Source organism: Macaca mulatta, chromosome 9 (genome assembly GCF_049350105.2).
Source record: "Macaca mulatta isolate MMU2019108-1 chromosome 9, T2T-MMU8v2.0, whole genome shotgun sequence".
In the NCBI taxonomy this organism is placed as follows: Eukaryota; Metazoa; Chordata; class Mammalia; order Primates; family Cercopithecidae; genus Macaca; species Macaca mulatta.
Window position 1 is genome coordinate 38,434,010 of NC_133414.1, and position 20,655 is coordinate 38,454,664.

A 20,655-nucleotide genomic window follows, 5' to 3' on the forward strand; every position below is an offset into this window, starting at 1 on the left:
AGCTTAATTCAAATTCCACAGTTTACTTTGGGGAACATTTATTTTACTGATATAACAATTGTGTTTTAACATTAATTACCTCATTTCAGTGTTGTCACTTTGAGAATCCTAAGAAAATCAGTAACTGATTACTGAACTCTGTGTGTGTGTGTCTGTGTGGGTGCCTGTGTGTGTCTGTTTTTGTGTGTGGTACCTTTACCTTGTAAAGATGAGGAAAATAATTAATCATTTCTTTATGAATATTTGATAAACACACTTTTTCATATAACTGTGATTCTGAAGCATTTAGCTTTAGAGTCTTTTTACACAACTACCATTTATTGCCTAGAAGTAACCAGTATTCTAAACCAGTTTTGAAAACTATTCTTATGCATGTTTAAACATTTTACAACACGTGTACGTGGTCATATTTAATATGTAATTTTTTTTCAACTTCCAATGCGTACATGGTTGTACAGTGTAATGTTCAGCAATGTTCTTTTTTGATCAGCATTATAATTTTTAGAGACATCCATAATGGACACAACTAACTGTGTTTTTTAATATAAGGTTCTTTATAAAATTCCATTGTATGACTGCACCATAGTTAATTACACAATTTCATGCTGATTAATAATAAATAAAAATGAAAACATGCAGATTTCAGAGTCTTTAAGTTAGTTTTATCTATTTTTTTAGATATTAGAAATTAAAACTAAAATATTTAAAGTATTTCCTTGTGCAATCATACATTCCACTAGCAATTCGAACTGTGACCCACAGATTATTGGAGCTATGGTATTACAACATGTTAGATCTGAAATGATCCAGGGTACACTTCTAAACATGAGTGAAAATGGTGACTTCCCAAAGTATGATTCGAGTTTGTTGGACCCTCTGCATGAAATGTGAACTTTAGGGATGCTGAGATCAGAAGTTAAATTTGCTTTTTAAAACCAGATATACACTTCATGGATGTCAAATGATAAACATATCCTTAATGATGAAACGGTCTTACATTTTAGTTTTGCATGTTTGCTTTTTGCTTTAACCTGACTTAAATAGTTAAATATTTAAAACACAGGAATGCATTTTAAGTATTTATGTTTTTGGAGACAGTCTCACTCTGTCGCCCAGGCTGGAGTGCAATGGCATGATCTCGGCTCACTACCACCTCCACCTCCTGCACTCAAGCAATTCTCCTGCCTCAGCCTCCCTAGTACACATACTCATTTGTAAACCAGTCACTAGAAATGCAAATGTTTTTACTGTGATTAGCTTAGAATAATGGTTTCTCATTTTGTAGATGAGATGGGGGTAATGGAATAATAAATATATGAATATACTTGTGTTTCTGTAGCAAGAAAGAATAAATAATGGCTATGTATAGGAAGCCAGCAATATTTTCTGCAGAGATGCATTGGAAATGTTTGAGTAGGGGAGTCACAAGATTAGATTAAGTATCAGGGCATTCTGGTCATGGTATAAACCAGAGATTGGCAAATCTTTCCTGTAAAGGGCCAAATAGGAAATATGTTAGGTGATGTGGTCCCTATCACAGCTTTTCAACTCTACCATTGTAGGATGAAAGCAGTCATAGATAATGTGTGAGGAAATAGGCATGACTGTATTCCAATAAAACTTTGTCTAAAAACCATTTGGTAAGCTGAATTTGGAATTCCATAACCATGAATTCCTTGAGACAAAGGTCTCGAGTCAACACCACTAGAGGGTAATTAACACTGCTGACCCCCCAGTACAAAGCAATCATGCACCCTCGGATGATCAAAGTTTGGTCTTAGGACCATATGAGTAAACAAGCTATTTAGATAAACTCCTCCACATTCCCTAGTTATTTGCTCCATTGCTGTCCACTCACAGTAAAGAGGATTAGGCTGCTTTCAGCCAAATCATTTACTGAAGTTGTGCAAACCCCTAACCACGGCCTTCCAAGAAGGTTTGTGTCTATTTCCTGTAACTATCTTTATAAATATTTTTCTAATCACTTTTTCTGATCCCTGACAAGTAGGGTTTCTTTTTCCCTATGAAAGCCATCAGTTAAGGGGCCATTTCTGACTAGGAAATATAAATATAAAATAAGTTTGTATTTCCAGTGGCAATGGAAAGATTAAGCAAAGGCAGAAAATAGGTACAGTTAATATGATTTACTGATTATTGAGTTTAAAAAGCTAGGGGACAGAAAAAAATTTCAGGTCATTCATAAGTTTCCACATTGTGCATTAGCATTTACAATGCTCATGGGGAAGGAGTAGGAAACTGTCAGGTCAACAGAGAAGTGCAAACAGTCATGGAACAGACCAAAGTTTTCTTTACATATTGAGCTTAATGAAACATTTATGTGGGATATTTTCAATAAGTAATTGGATTATTGGTGTTTCTAGCTGGAGATAGTACTATGGTTGGAGATGCAGGCCTAGAATAATTTTATTACAATTATTAGGCAAAGCCATAGATCTCAATGAGCTTATCCATTATGCAGAAGATGTAGAATAAGAAGAAAGCCATTGACAAAACCCTGGGACTATCAACATTTTACAGAGTCAAAGGACTTGGTAAAGGTGACTGAGCAGTGGCTAATGAAAAGTAGGAGAGCTGTCAGAGAAAGTGATGTTGCAAATTTCTTTTAAATGTGAGAATTTCATGAGATTACTGAAAAGTCAATTGGATTTAACTTACAAGTTTTTCAGTGGTAATCTGTTCAAAAGAATTCTTTTAGAATTCTTAAGTGTACTATTGATGTGGTTAATGTTTCTGGTGTCCAAGAAGAAATTTCCCATGATCCTACCTAACTTTTTGTAACTGAAGCAGCCAACATACACAGGGTCTGGAAAATTGTCTAGACTGGAGAGTACATGTGCCAGCATTTTTCCAGAATTGTCAAAAGCTAAGGGTCATATGTGAGGAAAAGTGCTGTTTTTTTATGTGTTTCTTGTGGAGAGTGGAGATCTGTGTTGTCTCTCTCTCTCTCTCTCTCTCTCTCTCTCACACACACACACACACACATACACACATGCACGGTACAGTAATTCACCCTTATCCACAGGGGATATTTTCTAAGATACCCAGTGAATGTCTGAAACTGTGGATAGTATGGAACCTTATATATTCATATTTTTTCTATACATGCATATTTCTGATAAAGTTTAATTCATAAATTAGGCACAGAAAGAGATTAACAATAACTCATAATAAAATAAAACAATAACAATATATTATAATCAAAGTTAAGTGAATGTGGTCTCTCAAAGTGTCTTGTATTGTACTCACCCTTCTCACTCATATGATAATTGTGAGATGATATAATGCCTATGTGATGAGATGAAGTCAGGAGAATGAGGTAGGAGTTGTCATGTGGTGTTAGGCTACTAATTATTTCTGGCTATCTGACTACACATCAGAAGGAGGATCATCTGCTTCATGTGACCCTGGATCATTGAGCCATGATGGTGTTGATGGTTGGGATTCAGGAACAGACCATTTTGATGACTAATGGGCAGATAGCATATACAAAAGGATGATTCATGACCTGGGTGAGATGGAACAGGGTGTCTTAATATTTCATCATATTCCTTAGAATGACACACTATTAAAGACTTATGACTTGTATATTTCTGGAATCCCCCATTTAATATTTTGGCCTACAGTTGGCCACAAGTAGCTGAAGTCACAGAAATCCAAACCTTCAATATTATATTGTGAAGTATATGTTTGGTCTTCCACACTGTTTTGTGGCATACAACTCATAAAATGTTTAGAATCTCCAAAGTGATGTCTTTGTATGCTAATAATTGAGTGATAACTGACAGTCCCTAGATAGCTTCAGGAAAGGAGCTTGTCACAAAAAAGAACAAGGCATGATTAGAGTGTTGGGACTTTCAGCCCCACCCCTAAACCTCCTAGGAGGTGACAGGAGCTGAAGATAAGGTCAATTACCAGTGGCCGCAGATTTTTTCATTCATGCCTATGTAATAAAGCTTTCTTAAGAATCCAGAATGACCGGAATCAGAGACCTTCGAGAAAGCTGAATGTATGTAAGTATTTGGAGGCTGATGTGCCCTGGGAGGTCATGGAAGTTCCATGCCCCTTCCCCCATAACTTGCCATATGCATCTATTCATGTGTCTCCTTTGTGATACCCTTTATAATAAACTGGTAAATGTGTTTCCCTTCATCTTTCGGGCACTCTAGCATGTTAATCAAACCCAAAGAGGGAGTCTTGAGAACCCCAACTTGAAATCAGCTGGTTAGAAGTTTCAGAGACACAGATTTGCAATTGGTATGGGAGGGCAGTCTTGTGAGACTGAGCCTTCAACCTGTGGAATCTGAGACTATTTCTAGACAGATAGTGTTGGAATTGAATAGAGGACAACCAGCTGGTTTCTGCTACAGAATTGATTGCCTACTTGTTGGTAGCGAAAATCCTCCAAACATTTGGTCACAGAAGTCTTCTGTTTTGATGTTTGTGGTGTGAGAGCAGAGGGAAATCATGTGTGTGTGTTTCTTTCTATAAGTAGAGCAGATCAAGAGAGACTACTGTATCCTCTGTTCTAACTGCTCCGAGTTCATTTGTCTAGAAATTATACTTTCTAAGGTTGACACTGTCCACTTATACTAATTCTGCTAATAATACAATTTTCTGTCAGTCTTATAGGATTCTGTTTGTATTATGGCTATTGTACACTGTAGTTTACTTTTAGATATCAAATTGTGCTAAATTCGATTTTTCCTCTCATTTGAGAACTATAAAGGAGGGGAAATAATAGTTCTTAATGCATCAATTTTCTACCAGTAGTATACATAATAATAATTTTACTATAGTCTTAATGTATTGTCCCAAAGGAATGCTGTATATCAAATTATCTCAGTCTTTATAACAAAGCATCTGAGTATTATGCTTTTTTATACAATATCTGGATCATGCATGAAAGTGTGCATGATTCTTTTAAATTAAGTTAAAGTATCATGATGTCTCCCAGGCTACTTTCAGACTCCTGGGCTCCTTCGGTGATCCTCCTGTCTCACCTTCCAAGCTGGGATTACAGGCATGTGCCATCATGCCCTTTTATGTTTTTAATATTCTGTATTTTCTATCTATATTTGTTGGTTTAATGTATTTTACTTTTTCTCTTTAATAGTGCATGTGAGTTCTGTAGAGTCTATATTCAGGTAAGACTTTATGGTTTTTTAAAACGTATATTTTAACTCAGAAAATATAGAGGAAAGAAATCACTATCTGTTGAGTATTCTACTCTGGGCTAGACAATATATTATATGCTTAATATTTATCATCTCACATAGTCATCACACAGCTTTGGAAAACATCTGTGCTACTATCACCTACTTTGTATTAGTCAGTCAAATGTGGTTCAGAGAGGTTGATTAATCGGTCTATGATTTCATAGCTAAAAAGTAACTGACCCTTGAGTTTGCCATCAGCCTACCTTGCTCCCAAATCCCTTCTCTTGCCCCTCAGCACAGATTGATGGATACCTGTGCATCATTAGGATCAAGGTCCAGGTTCAGATGGGATGAATTCACAAAGTCACATTTTGTCATATGTTAACTCTTTTTAGAGATTTCCCTTAGAACACTGGTTAATCCAAGACTTTGTTCTAACATGTTTAAGAGTTAAAGAGGTATACCAGTACCTTGTTTTTATCATCAAAGTTTTTAGAGCAGATCTGACTTAGCTGTGGTGACAAGACATAGGTTTTTGTTTCATAAGCAAGACCAGGTAAATCCTATAGATGAATTATTTTACTCTTATTGGAGAATATCTATGTAGAAATATGTTAATCATATTTAGAGGCTATTTCTTATAGATTTCTCGGTTTACTGACTTCCCAGCTTAGTTTTTCTTCAAAGCAGTACCCTGCCTAGTTGTATGCACTCTTCTTTTTTTTGCTAGAGTCTTTTTTTCTTCTTCCATGACTTTTCTATGATCTTTTCCTGATTACTTTCTTCTCTGCTTTCCTTGGTGTTCTTTTCTTCTATTATTTTATTGCTTTCTACCAGCCCCATTTTTCTATAGGTAAAATTAAAAGTACATGGAATTTTAGGATTTTAAGGACTCTTGGAGACTAATCAAAATACTTTCATATTTCAACCTGTATTTAATATCCTGGAAAAATGGTTGTTCAGATGGAGAGTCTGAAACTCAAAGTGACCTATTTAAATATAGGAGGTAACAAGTAATATTTAAACTCATTTCAAAGCCCATTACTCTTGTTTTTATATCACCATGTGAGTGTTTGAATAATAGAAAGGAAGAGGAAATGGGTCTAATTAAACAAATTGAAAAGGATAAGAATGAAATTAGCTGGAGAACCCAGTGGAAGTAGGTAACAAGGGAATTAGCAGGGAAAGGCCAAGTCTGAAGAGAAATAATCCCAGGATTGGTAGGAGTAAGGGTTTTACCAAAGAGATCAGAATGTTGGATCTTATGACAAGTTTGATGAAGATAAATTAGAACAAACACAGTAGATATTGGGAGTTATCTAGAAAGGCATATTAAATATGGTACAAAAGAAGTCCTGAATAGGTTACTGCTTTTTTGCTTGTTTAATTGGAAGAATGGACAAACTTCAAGATTTCTGTTGAAAGGGTAAAAAAAAAAAAAAAAAAAAAAAAAAAAAAAGTCTCTACGATCAGATAGAAATGTGCTATTCTGTTCTTTCACCCCAAATCTCACTGGAGAGGCTTAGAGCCCCTTGAATGCTAGGAGATTGAAGGTTGCTGAATTACACAGATCTGTGGCCCAGGGCAAGTGTCCCCTCCCCTTTGCCTCTTTTTCCAAGCCTCTAATGTCCTACCCATGTACATGTAAAGCAGGGGTAAGATTGGCTGGCAAATAAGTCAGGGAGCTTCAGTTGGGTTTTTGGTAACATGCTTATGGGGGAGGTGAATGACTGACTGAGACTCCATTTAGTTGTTTTCCAGGAACAGGTAAATACAGAGCTTCTTGGCTGGTCATTGAATTTATCTTTTCAGTAATCTATGCTTTGATGAGCTGAATATTTAAAGGTTGGAGACTGCCATGAAGCCCTGCAGAAGAAAGATGTGGAAGTGAGACACACTTTCACTAGATATAGTGGCTCCCACTTCCAGATCTTTCTCTCTGTGTATATATAGTACTTAGAGAAATCCAATTATCAGGACTCAGTTTTTCTAGCAGTCTCTCTCCTTGGGAATAAGTACAAAGATTTTTAAGGTTTTGCTAGTTGATGTAGCCCTGAACAGGGAAGGACAAGTATAAAATAAGTAGTTAGATTTTATTATTTTTACAGTTTCACTTTTTGTTGAGAAAAATATTTCTAATAAGAAATATACATTTGTGACTTGACATTTGTAGGTTCAGCTTTTCAACATTTCAAATATTTCAGGGCACCCTCTGTAGTGTTTTAGGGTGAAGGAAAGCAACAGGGTCTTCTTAAGTGGTTTTTTTGCTGAGAAACAAAGAATGTCATTTTCCTGTGACACAGATTAGTCTTTGAATCAGAGATAGATAATGGAAAAGGGATACGGTAACTGTGTCTTTCTTCCTCATTTTAGGTTATCAAGTTTGTTCCGGTTTAGATATCAAAAGTTATGTCAGTTATTAAGTAGATTTCTAGTTCATCATTGAGGACAGTTTGTGAGGACAAATTATATTCAGGGTATGCCAATTATATTGGCTGTCGCTATTTTTTATGAAGCTAAGAGTGAGTGTTCATTGAATGTTATAGGTTGGGGAGGAAGAGTCAAAAATATGTAACTAAGATATTTTTTAAAAACAGAGGGCATATTTTAATTTTACCAAGAAACATGATTTAATATACAGAGGACTGATCTTTTCCCAGATTTTGCTTTTTGTTTTCATTTTTTAAAGTGAGCACCAAGATATGCACTAGCAGATTTTATTTTTAAAATATGTGAATTTGCTCATTTATGTTACATCTTTTTTCTCTAAAGTCATTTTGGCAAACAGACTATTGAAAATTCACAGTCTACAAAACTTGAGGAAGACTTTAATCTTGCTACCAAGGTAAAATGGTCTTTTGTGAAGTTGATTTTCTCAGTTGGAATCTAGTTCTGTATAGTGTTTACTTTTCATGCTTTGCAGTGCTGTAAGTATCATTATTTCATGTTGGCAATATAAAGTTGGTCAGATAAGAACATTTTATATAAAATATGAGTAGTTGATTTAAACTTTTTTTTTACTTTAGTAAATAACAAATGTTTGGTAAATACTTTGAGGTTGTGAGGGCCCAAAAAAGGAATGGGCTGGAGAATATATAGTGACAGGAACATTATATTAGAAAAAACTTTTCCACAGTAAAGAATATATAAAATCTGGTAAATTTTTATTTGGATAAGTGTACTTACTGTGAGTTCTAAAATTATCCTATTGTAACTTAAAAAAAAAACCTCATGCTTAAATTTGTCTTTAATGGATCACGTTACTTATTATAGTAATCAAGGAATCTCTCTGATACTCTTCAGTTCCAAAACTGTGCCACATAGCATATAGGTTTTTTTGCACTTATTGTTTTGATATCACGTAGTTTAAAGGAGAGAGCTTTGTCTCAGTTTCTCTTCTTGGTTCTTTAAATACACCAAAATAATATTAGAAGTTGTGAAAATTTATTTGGGCATGGTGGTGCATGCCTGTAGTTCCAGCTACCAAGGAGGCTGATGCAGGAGGATTGCTTGAGCCCAAGAGTTTGAGACCAGTGTGGGCAACATAATGAGACCTTATCTCTAATTTAAAAAATAATAGTAGAAATTTAGAAATGTAAATTCTCTTTCTCAGAATCTGTATTATTAAGGGATGCCAGTGTGTTTTCTAAGTTACTTAATTAAAAGTATACTTTAAAGTCTTCATCTAAATGAAGAACGCAGGTTTTACCCCAATTAAACAACCAGTTCTGGAATTAGAGACTCTTAATAAGCATATGGCAAGATTTTAATTTCAGAATTTTTAAATTGCAGTTTTTAAATATACTGTTCTAGGATCTATGATCACATTTGAAAATTTTAAATTTCAGAAGATTTTGTATTTAGTTGTTTACATAATTGTTTTGAAGCTCTTGCATCACTATGAGATACCGCAAGTTAGAAAACATACTTGCGTGCATCCTTGTGTACCCAGAATACAGTCTTGCCTATAAGAAGCATTTTAAGAGGTTTTCAATGTGAATAAATAAGCAGACAAATGAATTTTTATGTTATGGAATGTTACAAGTAAGATAATACGCATAATATATCTTAAAATTAATTCTAATTCATTTCTAAAATATGGTTTAAATTTATATTGTCTTTTAATATTTAGAATGCATAAATTAATGTAAGTTATCTTGAGAAAATATGTCTTAAATAAGAAGACAATCAGTGACATGTAGTAAATAAGAAAGAAGGTTACGCTGTATTTTCCAGTATCCTCCAAGTGGAGTTTAGATTAAAAAAAAAAATTTAATGAATTTAGTCTCAACTCATGCTCTTTTTTTTTTTTTTTGAAACGGGGTCTCCCTCTGTCATGCAGGCTAGAGTGCAGTGGCACGATCTCGGCTCACTTCCTCCTCCACCTTCCAGGTTCGAGCAGTTCTCCTGCCTTAGCCTCCTGTGTAGCTGGTACTACAGGCACGTGCCACCACGCCCACTTTATTTTTGTAATTTTAGTAGAGACAGGATTTTACCCTGTTGACCAGGATGGTCTCAATCTCTTGACCTCATGATTTGTCCTCCTGGGCCTCCCAAAGTGCTGGGATTACAGCGTGAGCCACTGAGCCCGGCCGAAAGTCATGTTCTATTAAACATATATTTTTAAGGAATACATTACTCTAAAATTCTTATTACCAATACTTTCTTCAGGTGAAAAGTTTATGAAACATTCCTTTTTAAATTTTTTCTCTCTCTGTAGTAAGAAAATTCTCGCTTTTAGGTATTGGCTGAAGACCATGTTTAACTAATTTGGTATCTTCTTATATAATAATAAAACTTAAATCTTTATTACACAGGTATTAACAAAATAACTAATTATAGTGTAAATACTGTTCAGCATTATAGGAATATATTATGAACAAAAGTCTGTATTTTATGTATTTCATCACATGTCTTATAATAGTTGTTTTTCATTTTCTTTCATGACTGAAGCTATACTTGATTGGTAAGGTCTCTTGTTTGTTTCTCCCTCTTTCACCTTTTTAAAAATGATTTACCCCAGACTTTTTTTCTCACAGAATACATTTTTTCAGTGTCTGCTTTTGAGAGGGCATCACTGTCTCCATTGTCAGCATATTTATTTACAGGTTTCTATTTAGTTGCTATACAGGATTTTCATTAATCAATCATTGCCTTCCCCATGATTTACTCTTTCTTTCTCTGTTTCTTGGAAGAAGCAGAATTTATACAATTATTTATACTTAGCTTTTTGCCACACAGAATAGAAACAACCCATACCATTTCAATGCAAACCCAGTTAAATAAGGTACTATTAAAAACTAAAGTCTCACATTTTTCTACACAAGAGGTAATTAATACAACTGTGAAGAGATATTCCAAAATATAACATGTAATTTAACTTTTTAAATTTTAATTATTTCTATAATATTATAAACTTTGTAAGGGTAAATTTTTGTCCTAGGTTATTTTGGTTAAAAAAATAACCTAGGGGCCGAGTGCGGTGGCTGACGCCTGTAATCCTAGGACTTGGGAAGCCCAGGTGGGTAGATCACGAGGTCAGGAGATCGAGACCATCCTGGCTAACATGGTGAAACCCTGTCTCTACTAAAAATACAAAAAATTAACCAGGTGTGGTGGCGGGCGCCTGTAGTCCCAGCTACTCAGAAGGCTGAGGCAGGAGAATGGAGTGAGTCCGGGAGGCGGAGCTTGCAGTGAGCAGAGATTGCATCACTCTAGCCTGGGAGACAGAACGAGACTCCATCTCAAAAAAAAAAAAAAAAAAAAAAAAAAGAAAAAAGAACAATAATAATCTAATGGATACCATCATATTTCTATAATAATAAATTATATGAAGGGGTGAAATGAAATCATTCATTAATGGATACCACCATATTTCTATAATAATAAATTACATGAACGGGGTGAAATGAAATAATTCATTGAAGAAGGGTAAGATAAACATAGAGACTCCATGAGAGAGTCAAGATGACACAGATTATTATTAAAAAAAGAACAAAAAAGTTGTTTAAATGAGAGCAGGAACGCTCTAGAATAAAAGATATTATATAAATGATTTAAAATAAAAAATTAGAAAACATAGCCAGGTAATAAATTACGGCTCAGGTGTTTTTGAGTGACTTGTAGCTGATTTTAATAAAAGGCTGAAAGAAAATATAAGGATAACTATAGGTAAGAGCAATTTATTGTACTCTTTAAAATACCTAGTAGAGAATAATTTGAATGTTTCTAATATATAGGAAAGATAAATACTTATGGTGATTAATATCTCAATTATTCTGTTTTGATTATGTGAATGTATTAAGTGATAATATGTACCCCCAAAACATGTACATTTATACTGTGTCAACAAAAAATTTATAAATGGCCGGGCGCGGTGGCTCACACCTGTAATCCCAGCACTTTGGGAGGCCAAGGCAGGCAGATAATGAGGTCAGGAGATCGAGACCATCCTGGCTAACATGGTGAAACCCTGTCTCCACTAAAAAATAGAAAAAAATTAGCCGGGCGTGGTGGCGGGCACCTGTAGTCTCAGCTACTCGGGAGGTTGAGGCAGGAGAATGGCGTGAACCCGGGCGGCAGAGCTTGCAGTAAGCCAAGATTGCACCACTGCACTCCAGCCTGGGCAACAGAGCCAGACTCTGTCTCAAAAAAAAAAAAAAAAAAAAATTATAAACAAGGAACGAAAATTTAATTCTCACTTCTTTTAGTAACTTTACGTTTTATATTTAATTTAGTCATATTAATGTAGAATGCAAAGTGAAATCTGTTTTAGGCCTTGTCAGCCTTATTGTGAATTATCAATTTTTGACTCTTTGGTTTCTGGTTCAAGATTTCTAATTTAACGTTTGACATATTCTTAGGTTATTTAACTAATTTATCTTACTCTTTGATGTAACCGTGGTAGCTGTTTTGAATATTTTTGATAATAGAGTATAAATAAATAAGCATTTTATTTAAGCTTGTTATTAAAATTACATTTTCTGATCATATGAACAATGTTCTTATTCTGTGTCTCTTAAATTTTTAATCACTTTTTTAAAATCACTTTTAAGCTAGAACACTCTCAAAGAAATAAATGTAGAAATTATTAATCTCTAAAAATATTCTGATATCTTTTGTTCATAGTATGTATGTAGTGGTATTATATACACACAACAAATGAATGTATTCAATATTTGTGGATTTTTTAAAAGTGCCTATTATCATAGAATCATATGTGAGGGAAGATTGTTAACAGAGTATACAAACTTAACATCGGAAGAATTGTTTTTACTCTTAAAATATCTCTTGCAATGGGGATATTTTATATTATTTCCAGGAAGCCTTATTAACTTTAGTCTTCATAATTATTAAACCTTGCACATACATTTGTTTATTTCTAAAACTCAGGAATCCTGTTGATTTGAATTTTTTAGTTTCTTTCTTCACTTCTCCTGTGAATACTGAATTGTGCTTGACAATCATAGATATACATAAAAACTATTAAATCTTGAACTTGAATAATTATTGCTTAATTTTCTTTATGTGAGATCTTTTCTCCAATTTTAAACTACCATCCTATATGGTGTAAGTAGGCAATTTGAGCTAGTATTATATTGTTTACAGGAACATAAGAAAAGCATGTGAATTTTAAAGCAGGGTTTCACATTTCTATCTCACTTTATAGTAGTACTTAAAAATGCCTCGTAATTCTATGGGTAAGCATTTCTCTTCTACAATTAAAAATTTCAAGGTTTTTATATAGGTCATTTTGCAGAATCTTGTTTTAGAATTAAATGTTTTCATTCAATTCAAAGATGCATATTGCAATAATATTTCAGAAATAAATATTTACATATATAAATAAAATTATATTCTTGAAACAAATTTGGAAATATATGACTGAGAAACTTAATCCCACGTTTTTCTCTCTCCTTTAATTTCATTTTCAAAATTTCAACAGTCTGTGTAGATTTGTGTTGCTTAATTCTACCCATTTAGTCTATCTTATAAATATTTATTTCCTTATCACTATGTAATTTTCCTCATGTAGATTATCTACTCATACTCCAAATGTATTTATCCAGATCTTTCTTCCAAGCCCCTTGGATGCCTCAAATCTTAGAAGTCTCAAACTGAAAGCATCTTTTTTTTTTTATTCTTTTCCTGCCTCTTTCCTGACTCTTTGTAATCTACTCAGTCATCTGGTTTCCCCATCCTAGTAAATAACACCTAGGAAGTAGCCATGAAATGCTCAAGTACTTCAACCTCCATTTTAACCGTCCCCCACATCCTGCACTTCAACCTTCCTCCAGGTCACCAAGCCAGTCACACACCAAAATTTGTATTATCTACCTTCTTATAATTTTCCATATCTTATTACCGTAATTAACTCTCTACCTATAATTTTGAAGTACTCCTTTCTAGTTTTGCCCCATCTCCCCATGTTCATCTATCTTTACATCACTGGAAGGGTCACCTTTCTAAAATATATTTGTAATGATGTAACTTATCTGCATATTGAGCGGATACCCATTACCTGAAGGGTTAAGTACACATTCTAGCGTGACACATATCTTATATGGTTTGGCCCCATTTTCTCTCTTCAACTCATTTGCTCTGACTGTGTTCCAGTTTTACCATATCACTTTGGCACCCCTCAGTTGCCATGTTGTTTCATGCCTTATTATTTTGCACATGCTGTTGCACCTAGAGTCTTTGTATCCTGACTCTGCACTTTGCCTGTCCTTCCAAATATGGCCCCATTATGGCAGCATTTTCTGTGCTTTTCAGGTGAAACTGATTTTTCTCTCCTTTATGCCCTTATGTATTTTATTGACTTAAATTGTAGAACTGGTGAGTTATGTTTTTCTGTTCTTATTTGTTTTCACATGTCTCTACCATTTCTTGAATGTAAACTAGAATTTATCTTCTGTGTGTATTTTCTGCTTCTACTAGGTTAGTGCCTGTGATTTGATACATACAATGGATGTTTTTGTTTTGTTTTGTCTGACAAATTGAGTGAGTGAGTGAATAAATACAATTTTTTTCTGAAGAATTTTTTGTTGTTGCTTTTCGGTTTTTTGTAATAGGAGGGAGCAACAAAGACAGTAACTGGACAACAAGAAAATGATATTGGCATTATTGAACAAGCTCCACAAGATCAAAAAAGTAATGACGATTTTATTTTTTTATGCCAAAATAATAAAAGTGGTAATTTAGTGAATATCTCTGAAAATTTTTCTATGCTTAAATGCTATTATTTAGAAAACAATTTTGTAGACCAAATAACAATGTCTACTTAAAAAAATACTTTCTGCTGTCTTTTCTCATACTATCAATTCTTTTTTCTGAACCTGCTTCAATTTTGAATTTCTATTTTTGCTATTAACTCTTATTTTTGAAATATTCATAAATGGAAATAGATTTGTATATGTTTTTACACTTTACAGTAATAAATGTTCTCATATATGTGTCTGTGAATAACATTTTGTAGATAAGATGCCCACATCAGAATCAGGACAAAAAGAAGATATAAAATCACCTTCTGATTCTGAGGTATGTGTATTGTTGTTGATGTTATTTTAAAATTTAAGTAATGAGTAATCTTAAAACATAGAAATATGATTTGACTTTATTTTCTCACCTCCGCATGTGTCTATATGAAATTATTTTCTGGCATTTATCAGAACGTACTTTTTAATCATGTGCCAAGTGGATAACAGTTGCATAGTGCAATTCTGCTGATTTGCAGTATTAATTTTGAAGCCAGTGTAGAATAGTGCAAAAGAAAATAAGGCTTAGAAGGCACCAGGAATCTATTCGAGTTCTGAAGTTAAATTTGTCTAAAAACTAAATAATTTCTCTGCGTTCATTTATGGGCAAATGTATGATTCTATGTATATCTAGATATACAAAAGCTCTAACTGGATTCAGGGAGAAAGAGTTTAAACTGTAGTCTTAGTTTTGCTCAACTTGGAACTTGAAAAGATCATGCCTGGGACTTGAAAGTATTGGTGTATTTTGATTATCCAGTATATATCTGAAAGAACATTTCAGGAATTGGATAAACATGAGAAATAGGACACCTGTAAAACTGTAATAACAACAATTTGGTTGAGTAGTATTTTAATAAGCAGGCATTCTTTTCACAAATAGAAATTTTTGAGTCCCTTTGTGGCAGCCATGTTTGCAGCCACATAAGTATCAAATAATAATGATGTATTCCAAGGTCACAGCTGTGGATGAAGAGATAGGAATGGCCTTACCACTTAGAAGCAGCAGCTGCGTAGTGGTAACAACAATGAGTGGATGTCAAAAAATAAGTCTGTATTTTGGTTCTGTCACTTACTATCTATGGGAACTTGGAAAAAATCATTTAACCTAATCAAATACCAGTAACCTTGTTAATAAAAATAGTGCTCATATCTACCTCTTAGGTACATGTGATGAAATAATGTTGTAACAAATGTGAAAAGATTTTGTAAACTGGAAAGTCTGTATACGAATGTAAGATGAAATGATCAAAGTGGCATTTATGTGAGAGCAGTATTGTTAGCACAAGAACGGGGAGTAGGAACAGGCATGTGGATTTCTAATTTTGGGTAAGGGGATGGTAACTTTCAGCAGGCTACAACTGCAGATTTTCCATAGAAATATAGCAGTTTGGAAAGTTAGACTTTCCTGATGAGATTTTCAATGTTTTGACCTGGAGTAATTTCTTTCTGAGCACTAACTGTGTTAGGCAATGAGACTCTGAATATCCAAGATGAGGGATTATGCTGTAGTAGTAGGAAGAGAATAACAAATAGAAAAAACTTATAAGTCACTATAACTTTTTCTTAAAAACAAAACAGAGAATGTTTGGTTAGAGAAAATTGAAGAACTTTATAATTAGCATGGGTGTGGGAGTGGCAGTGGAATTCTGTGGTCAGAGTAGATCTTTCTGAGACTGCCATTTAATCTCCATCTCAAAGATGAGGCGTAGGCCATATGAAAGTCTAGGAGGAAGACATTCTAAACAGAGAGAACAGTGGACCGTATTTGTTCATCATTTTGTTCTTAACCTAGAATGACTAGGAAGTAGAAAGTGGGGTAACCACCAACATCATCATCATCCTCATTATTCTAAAGTGAAGAAAAATCTGCAAATATGTGTCTGGCACACGTTACACGTTTCACGAATACATGTTTTTGTTTTTCTCTTTTTATGAAGGCTTGCTCTACTTTTCTGAAGTTGTGTCTTAATCAATCACATACTTTATCTAATGACTGTTTGCTTTCATTTAAAAGTAACATAAATAAAAGTTTTCCTTCTGAATCTTTCCTTTTATTCAAGCAGTTCTTTATCAGCAAAAAACTTGTAAAAATTATTCTTATTATCTTAAGCCCTTGTTTTCCTAAATGAAACAATTTCTACAGAGTTCTATTCCCACTCTGTATGACATACTCTGAAAATTCTCTTCATGCCCTGCATAGTTTTTAACAAAAATTCTATAATTATGCATATGTCAAGTGTTTAATCATATTGTGTTCTGTTTGAAATGCCCTATTATTTTTGGTGAGGACTACAGAGTAAGGCAGATACTTTGAATTTAATTCCTTTTGTACATGAGTGAATTTTTTCTGAATATGTTTTATTTTCCATGCTCAGTAACCTACTCAATAGCGACATGAAGATAAAAGATAAGTTTGATATACAGAGCACATTTGAGGTTTCCTCTTGAAATGTTTTGGTGTTCAATATGTGAACAGCTTTAAATCTAATTACCTTTAAAGTAAAAAAAAAATATGTTTTAAGAAATTTTTTTTTTTTTTTTTTTTTTGAGATGGAGTCTTGCTCTGTCACCAGGCTAGAGTGCAATGCCTGATCTCAGCTCACTGCAGCCTCTACCTCCTGGGTTCCAGCAATTCTCCTGCCTCAGCCTCCTGAGTAGCTGGGATTACAGGCACCTGCCACCATGCCCAGCTAATTTTTGTATTTTTAGTAGAGATGGGGTTTCACCCAATTGGCCAATATGGTCTCGATCTCTTGACCTCGTGATCCACCCGCCTTGGCCTCCCAAAGTGCTGTGATTACAGGTGTGAGCCATTGTGCCCAGTCCATAAACAAGATTTTAAATAAAAGTATTGATGCTTGTCATTTTTATTATTTTAAAATTGAAAATATTTATTGATGTGGCTCACGCCGTAATCCCAGTGCTTTGGGAGGATGAGGCAGGCGGATCACTTGAGATCAGGAGTTCAAAACCAGCCTGGCCAACATGGTGAAACCCTGTCTATCCTAAAAATAGAACAAGTTAGCCAGGCGTGGTGGCTCATGCCTATAGTCCCAGTTACTTGGGAGGCTGAGGCAGGAGAATTGCTTGAACCTGGGAGACAGAGGTGGCAGTAGGCCAAGATCACACCAAAGAGCCACGCTGCAAGACTTCATCTCAAAAAAACAAAAAAATGAAATAAACAAATTATTTATTGATATTATCTTTAACAGATTATCTCTAAGAGTGCTGGACAGAATTATATGTGTTTACCTGGTGCTATATATCAAAATGATGTCGAAACAATAAATCACAAAATAGAAGGTAAGAACAATTTTTTTAATTTAAAACCCCATTTGGCCAAATGTTTGTCTAAATGCATGAGGACTGATATACTCTGACAGCCAAAGAAAATTATTTTTTAAATGCATAGCATAGAAGAACAAAAGGAGTGAAACTTACATGTCTTCTCAGGTGTTAGCAACAGATTATATTGACAGTGCCAAAAAAAAGAGCGGAATTATTAGTTTAAATTCAATATACTGTAAGACCTGAGCAAAGGAGTAAAAGAGGAAATGAAGACAGAGGAAGACAGAGAATACATGGAGTACATGAGGCAACAAGAAGCAGGCTTATATAATGGCGGATGGTAAAATAAAATAATTCTTTAGAAAAAGATAGGTCATGGTTAGAAAGATCTGAAGAATATAAAGTGACCTTTCATTACCAAAATTTGCCAGGGAATTATAGCAAAATGTTGTCTCTCCTGTCTTTCTCACTGGTGGGGAAGCATTAGGGATGGAAGCACCTGACCATGGAGAGTTGTGTTTTATCTGCAATAGGTGAATATAAGCATATTTGCACAGCCATGCATGTATATAATTTGTCATATAGACTCGGTATAGATCAGAAGTTTTCAAACTGTAGAAAATCAGCTGAATACCTTGTTAACAATGCACGCTATGATTCAGCAGGCATGGGATTCTGGCATTTTTAAATAAGTTCTCAAGTGAGGCTGATACTGGTGGTCCTTCAACCTCACTCTTAAGTAGCAAGGGAACAGCCTTTCCTTTGGAAAAATCTGGAAGAAGGGCAGTTGGATAGAAGGTCAAGACATAACAGGGTCAAGGGAAAGCATTATATTGCTTTTATTTCTGAGTATGTTTCTGGCCAGAGGGGAAAAAAGGTAAATAAATAGTAATTACAGATGTCAGATACTACCCCTAATCAAAGAGAAAGAAAGTGTTGGGAAAATTGATTTTAAAAGATGTTGAGTGGGAAGAATCAAGACCACAGATATAGACATTATTTTGGCTAAGGAAGAGGGATTGTGAGGCAGGAAACGGGGCAAGAAAGAAGATAGCTAGGCAACTTTAGAGTTTCTGAAAAGGAAATGTGAGTGAATTAACTTCAGATGCATTTAGAATATTTCTGTTATATATTCGTTTTCTGCCTCATGGCTCTCAGTACTCCTTGGACCTTGCATGGACCTTGATTTAATTCTATGAAATGTTGGAAATTTAGGTTACTTACAGCACTCATTTTTCCTATAAGTTTCTAATGTTTCTCCAAGGAGTCACAAGTTGATTCTGAAGATATTGTTGCATTGAGGAAATACTATCTCATTGTAATTAAAGTAGCTTTTAATTTATATGCAGTACAAGTTCTTTAAGCTTATTTATCTAAAACACATTCACATCAAATATATTGTCATGGCCTACTGAAATTTCAAAGGATTGGATGTATATTTTGCTAATATCAAAAAGTTAGTATCTTGAAGAATCTTACTTATTGATAAATAATCTTTTTTGAAGAACCGTGTAATAAAGATTGCTTAATCAAACTAAGTAATAATAAAAAATAAAAACTTAGAAATGACAGATGATAGGTAATTAAAATTATCTGAGTGAACAGCAAATATCTGACATAGTGGGTTTCATGGGAGAAGAGAATATGACTTCTTTTGTGAAGAAATAATTAATACAAATTAGTCAAACTTTTATTTTTCTTTTGCATTCTAATGAATATGAAGTTAATTTTTAGATTTTTAAGATTGCAGTTCTAACCAATTGACTATAGAAGTGGTGGTTATTATCCACCAAGAGAATATACAGGCTACAGAAGAAAGTCCACAGATTCATGAATGAAAATAGATTTGTATATGTTTAAAAAATTTATAATAAGAAGTGTTCTTATGAATGTGTCTGTGATTAACCTTTTATAGATCAGAGGTTCCCAACAGAATCCAAACAAGAGGAAGATAAAGAAAATGCTTGGGATTCTGGGGTATTGTATATTATTGATGTTATTATTCTCTAAAAATGTTAATATTGAGTGATGTGAAAATACAAAATCAGAGGCTTTGACTTGGTTTTCTTACCACTGCATATGCTCAGAAGAAATTCTGGTATTTCTAAAAACACACTTGGCTGGGCACTGTAATTCATGCCTGTAATGCCAGCACTTTGGGAGGCCCAAGGTGGGAGGATCACCTGAGTTTGGGAGTTCGAGACTAGCCTGGTAAATATGGTGAAATCCTGTCTCTACTAAAAATACAAAATTAGTTGGACACGGTGGCACATACTTGTAATCCCAGCTACTTGGGAAGGTGAGGCAGGAGAATTACTTGAACCTGGGAGGAGGAGGTTGCAGTGAGTTGAGATTGTACCATCACACTCCAGCCTGGGTGACAGAGTGAGACTCTGTCTCCAAAAAAAAAAAAAAAAAAAAATACTTAAAAAAAAATCTATGTGCTAAGTAGATTACTGCTTGATAGTGAAATTCTACTAATTTTCAGAATTAGTTTTAGACACGAGTTTAGTATAGTATAAAAAATAAAGCTTAGAATTCACCAGTAATTCACATGAGTTCGAGGGAAAGTTTGGCTGAAAACTAAAGAATTACTCTGAATCCACCTTTGGGCAAATATATGATTTGGTGGTATATCTAGATGTAAAAAAGTTCTAATTAGATTAATAGAAAAATAGTTTAAGCTGCGGTTTTGTACAACTTGAAACATGAAAATATAATGCTTTGGATTTGAAATAATTGACATATGTATATTGTCCAGTAGAGATCTGAAGGAACATTTTAGGAGAAAATAATGCATAAAGAATAGGAAACCAGTGGGACTGTAATAACAACAATTTGTTTGAGTAGTGTTTTAAAAAGTAGAAATTATTTTTACAAATAGAACTCTTTGAGTCCATCTGTGGTAGCCATGCTTATAGCAACATAAG

The 20,655-nt window shown here is 34.1% G+C and overlaps 1 protein-coding gene across 1 annotated transcript in view; it reads left to right on the plus strand.

Annotated features, from left to right (window-relative positions):
* The window catches only part of LOC106996402 (ankyrin repeat domain-containing protein 30B), a 127,039-nt gene that overhangs the window by 22,980 nt on the left and 83,404 nt on the right, over nt 1–20,655 (plus strand). The window contains exons 9-12 of the mRNA XM_077947952.1: nt 5,135–5,165; nt 7,950–8,022; nt 17,650–17,740; nt 19,641–19,702. Of these exons, the coding sequence (XP_077804078.1) occupies nt 5,135–5,165; nt 7,950–8,022; nt 17,650–17,740; nt 19,641–19,702 (257 nt within the window). The remainder of the gene's footprint in view (nt 1–5,134; nt 5,166–7,949; nt 8,023–17,649; nt 17,741–19,640; nt 19,703–20,655) is intronic.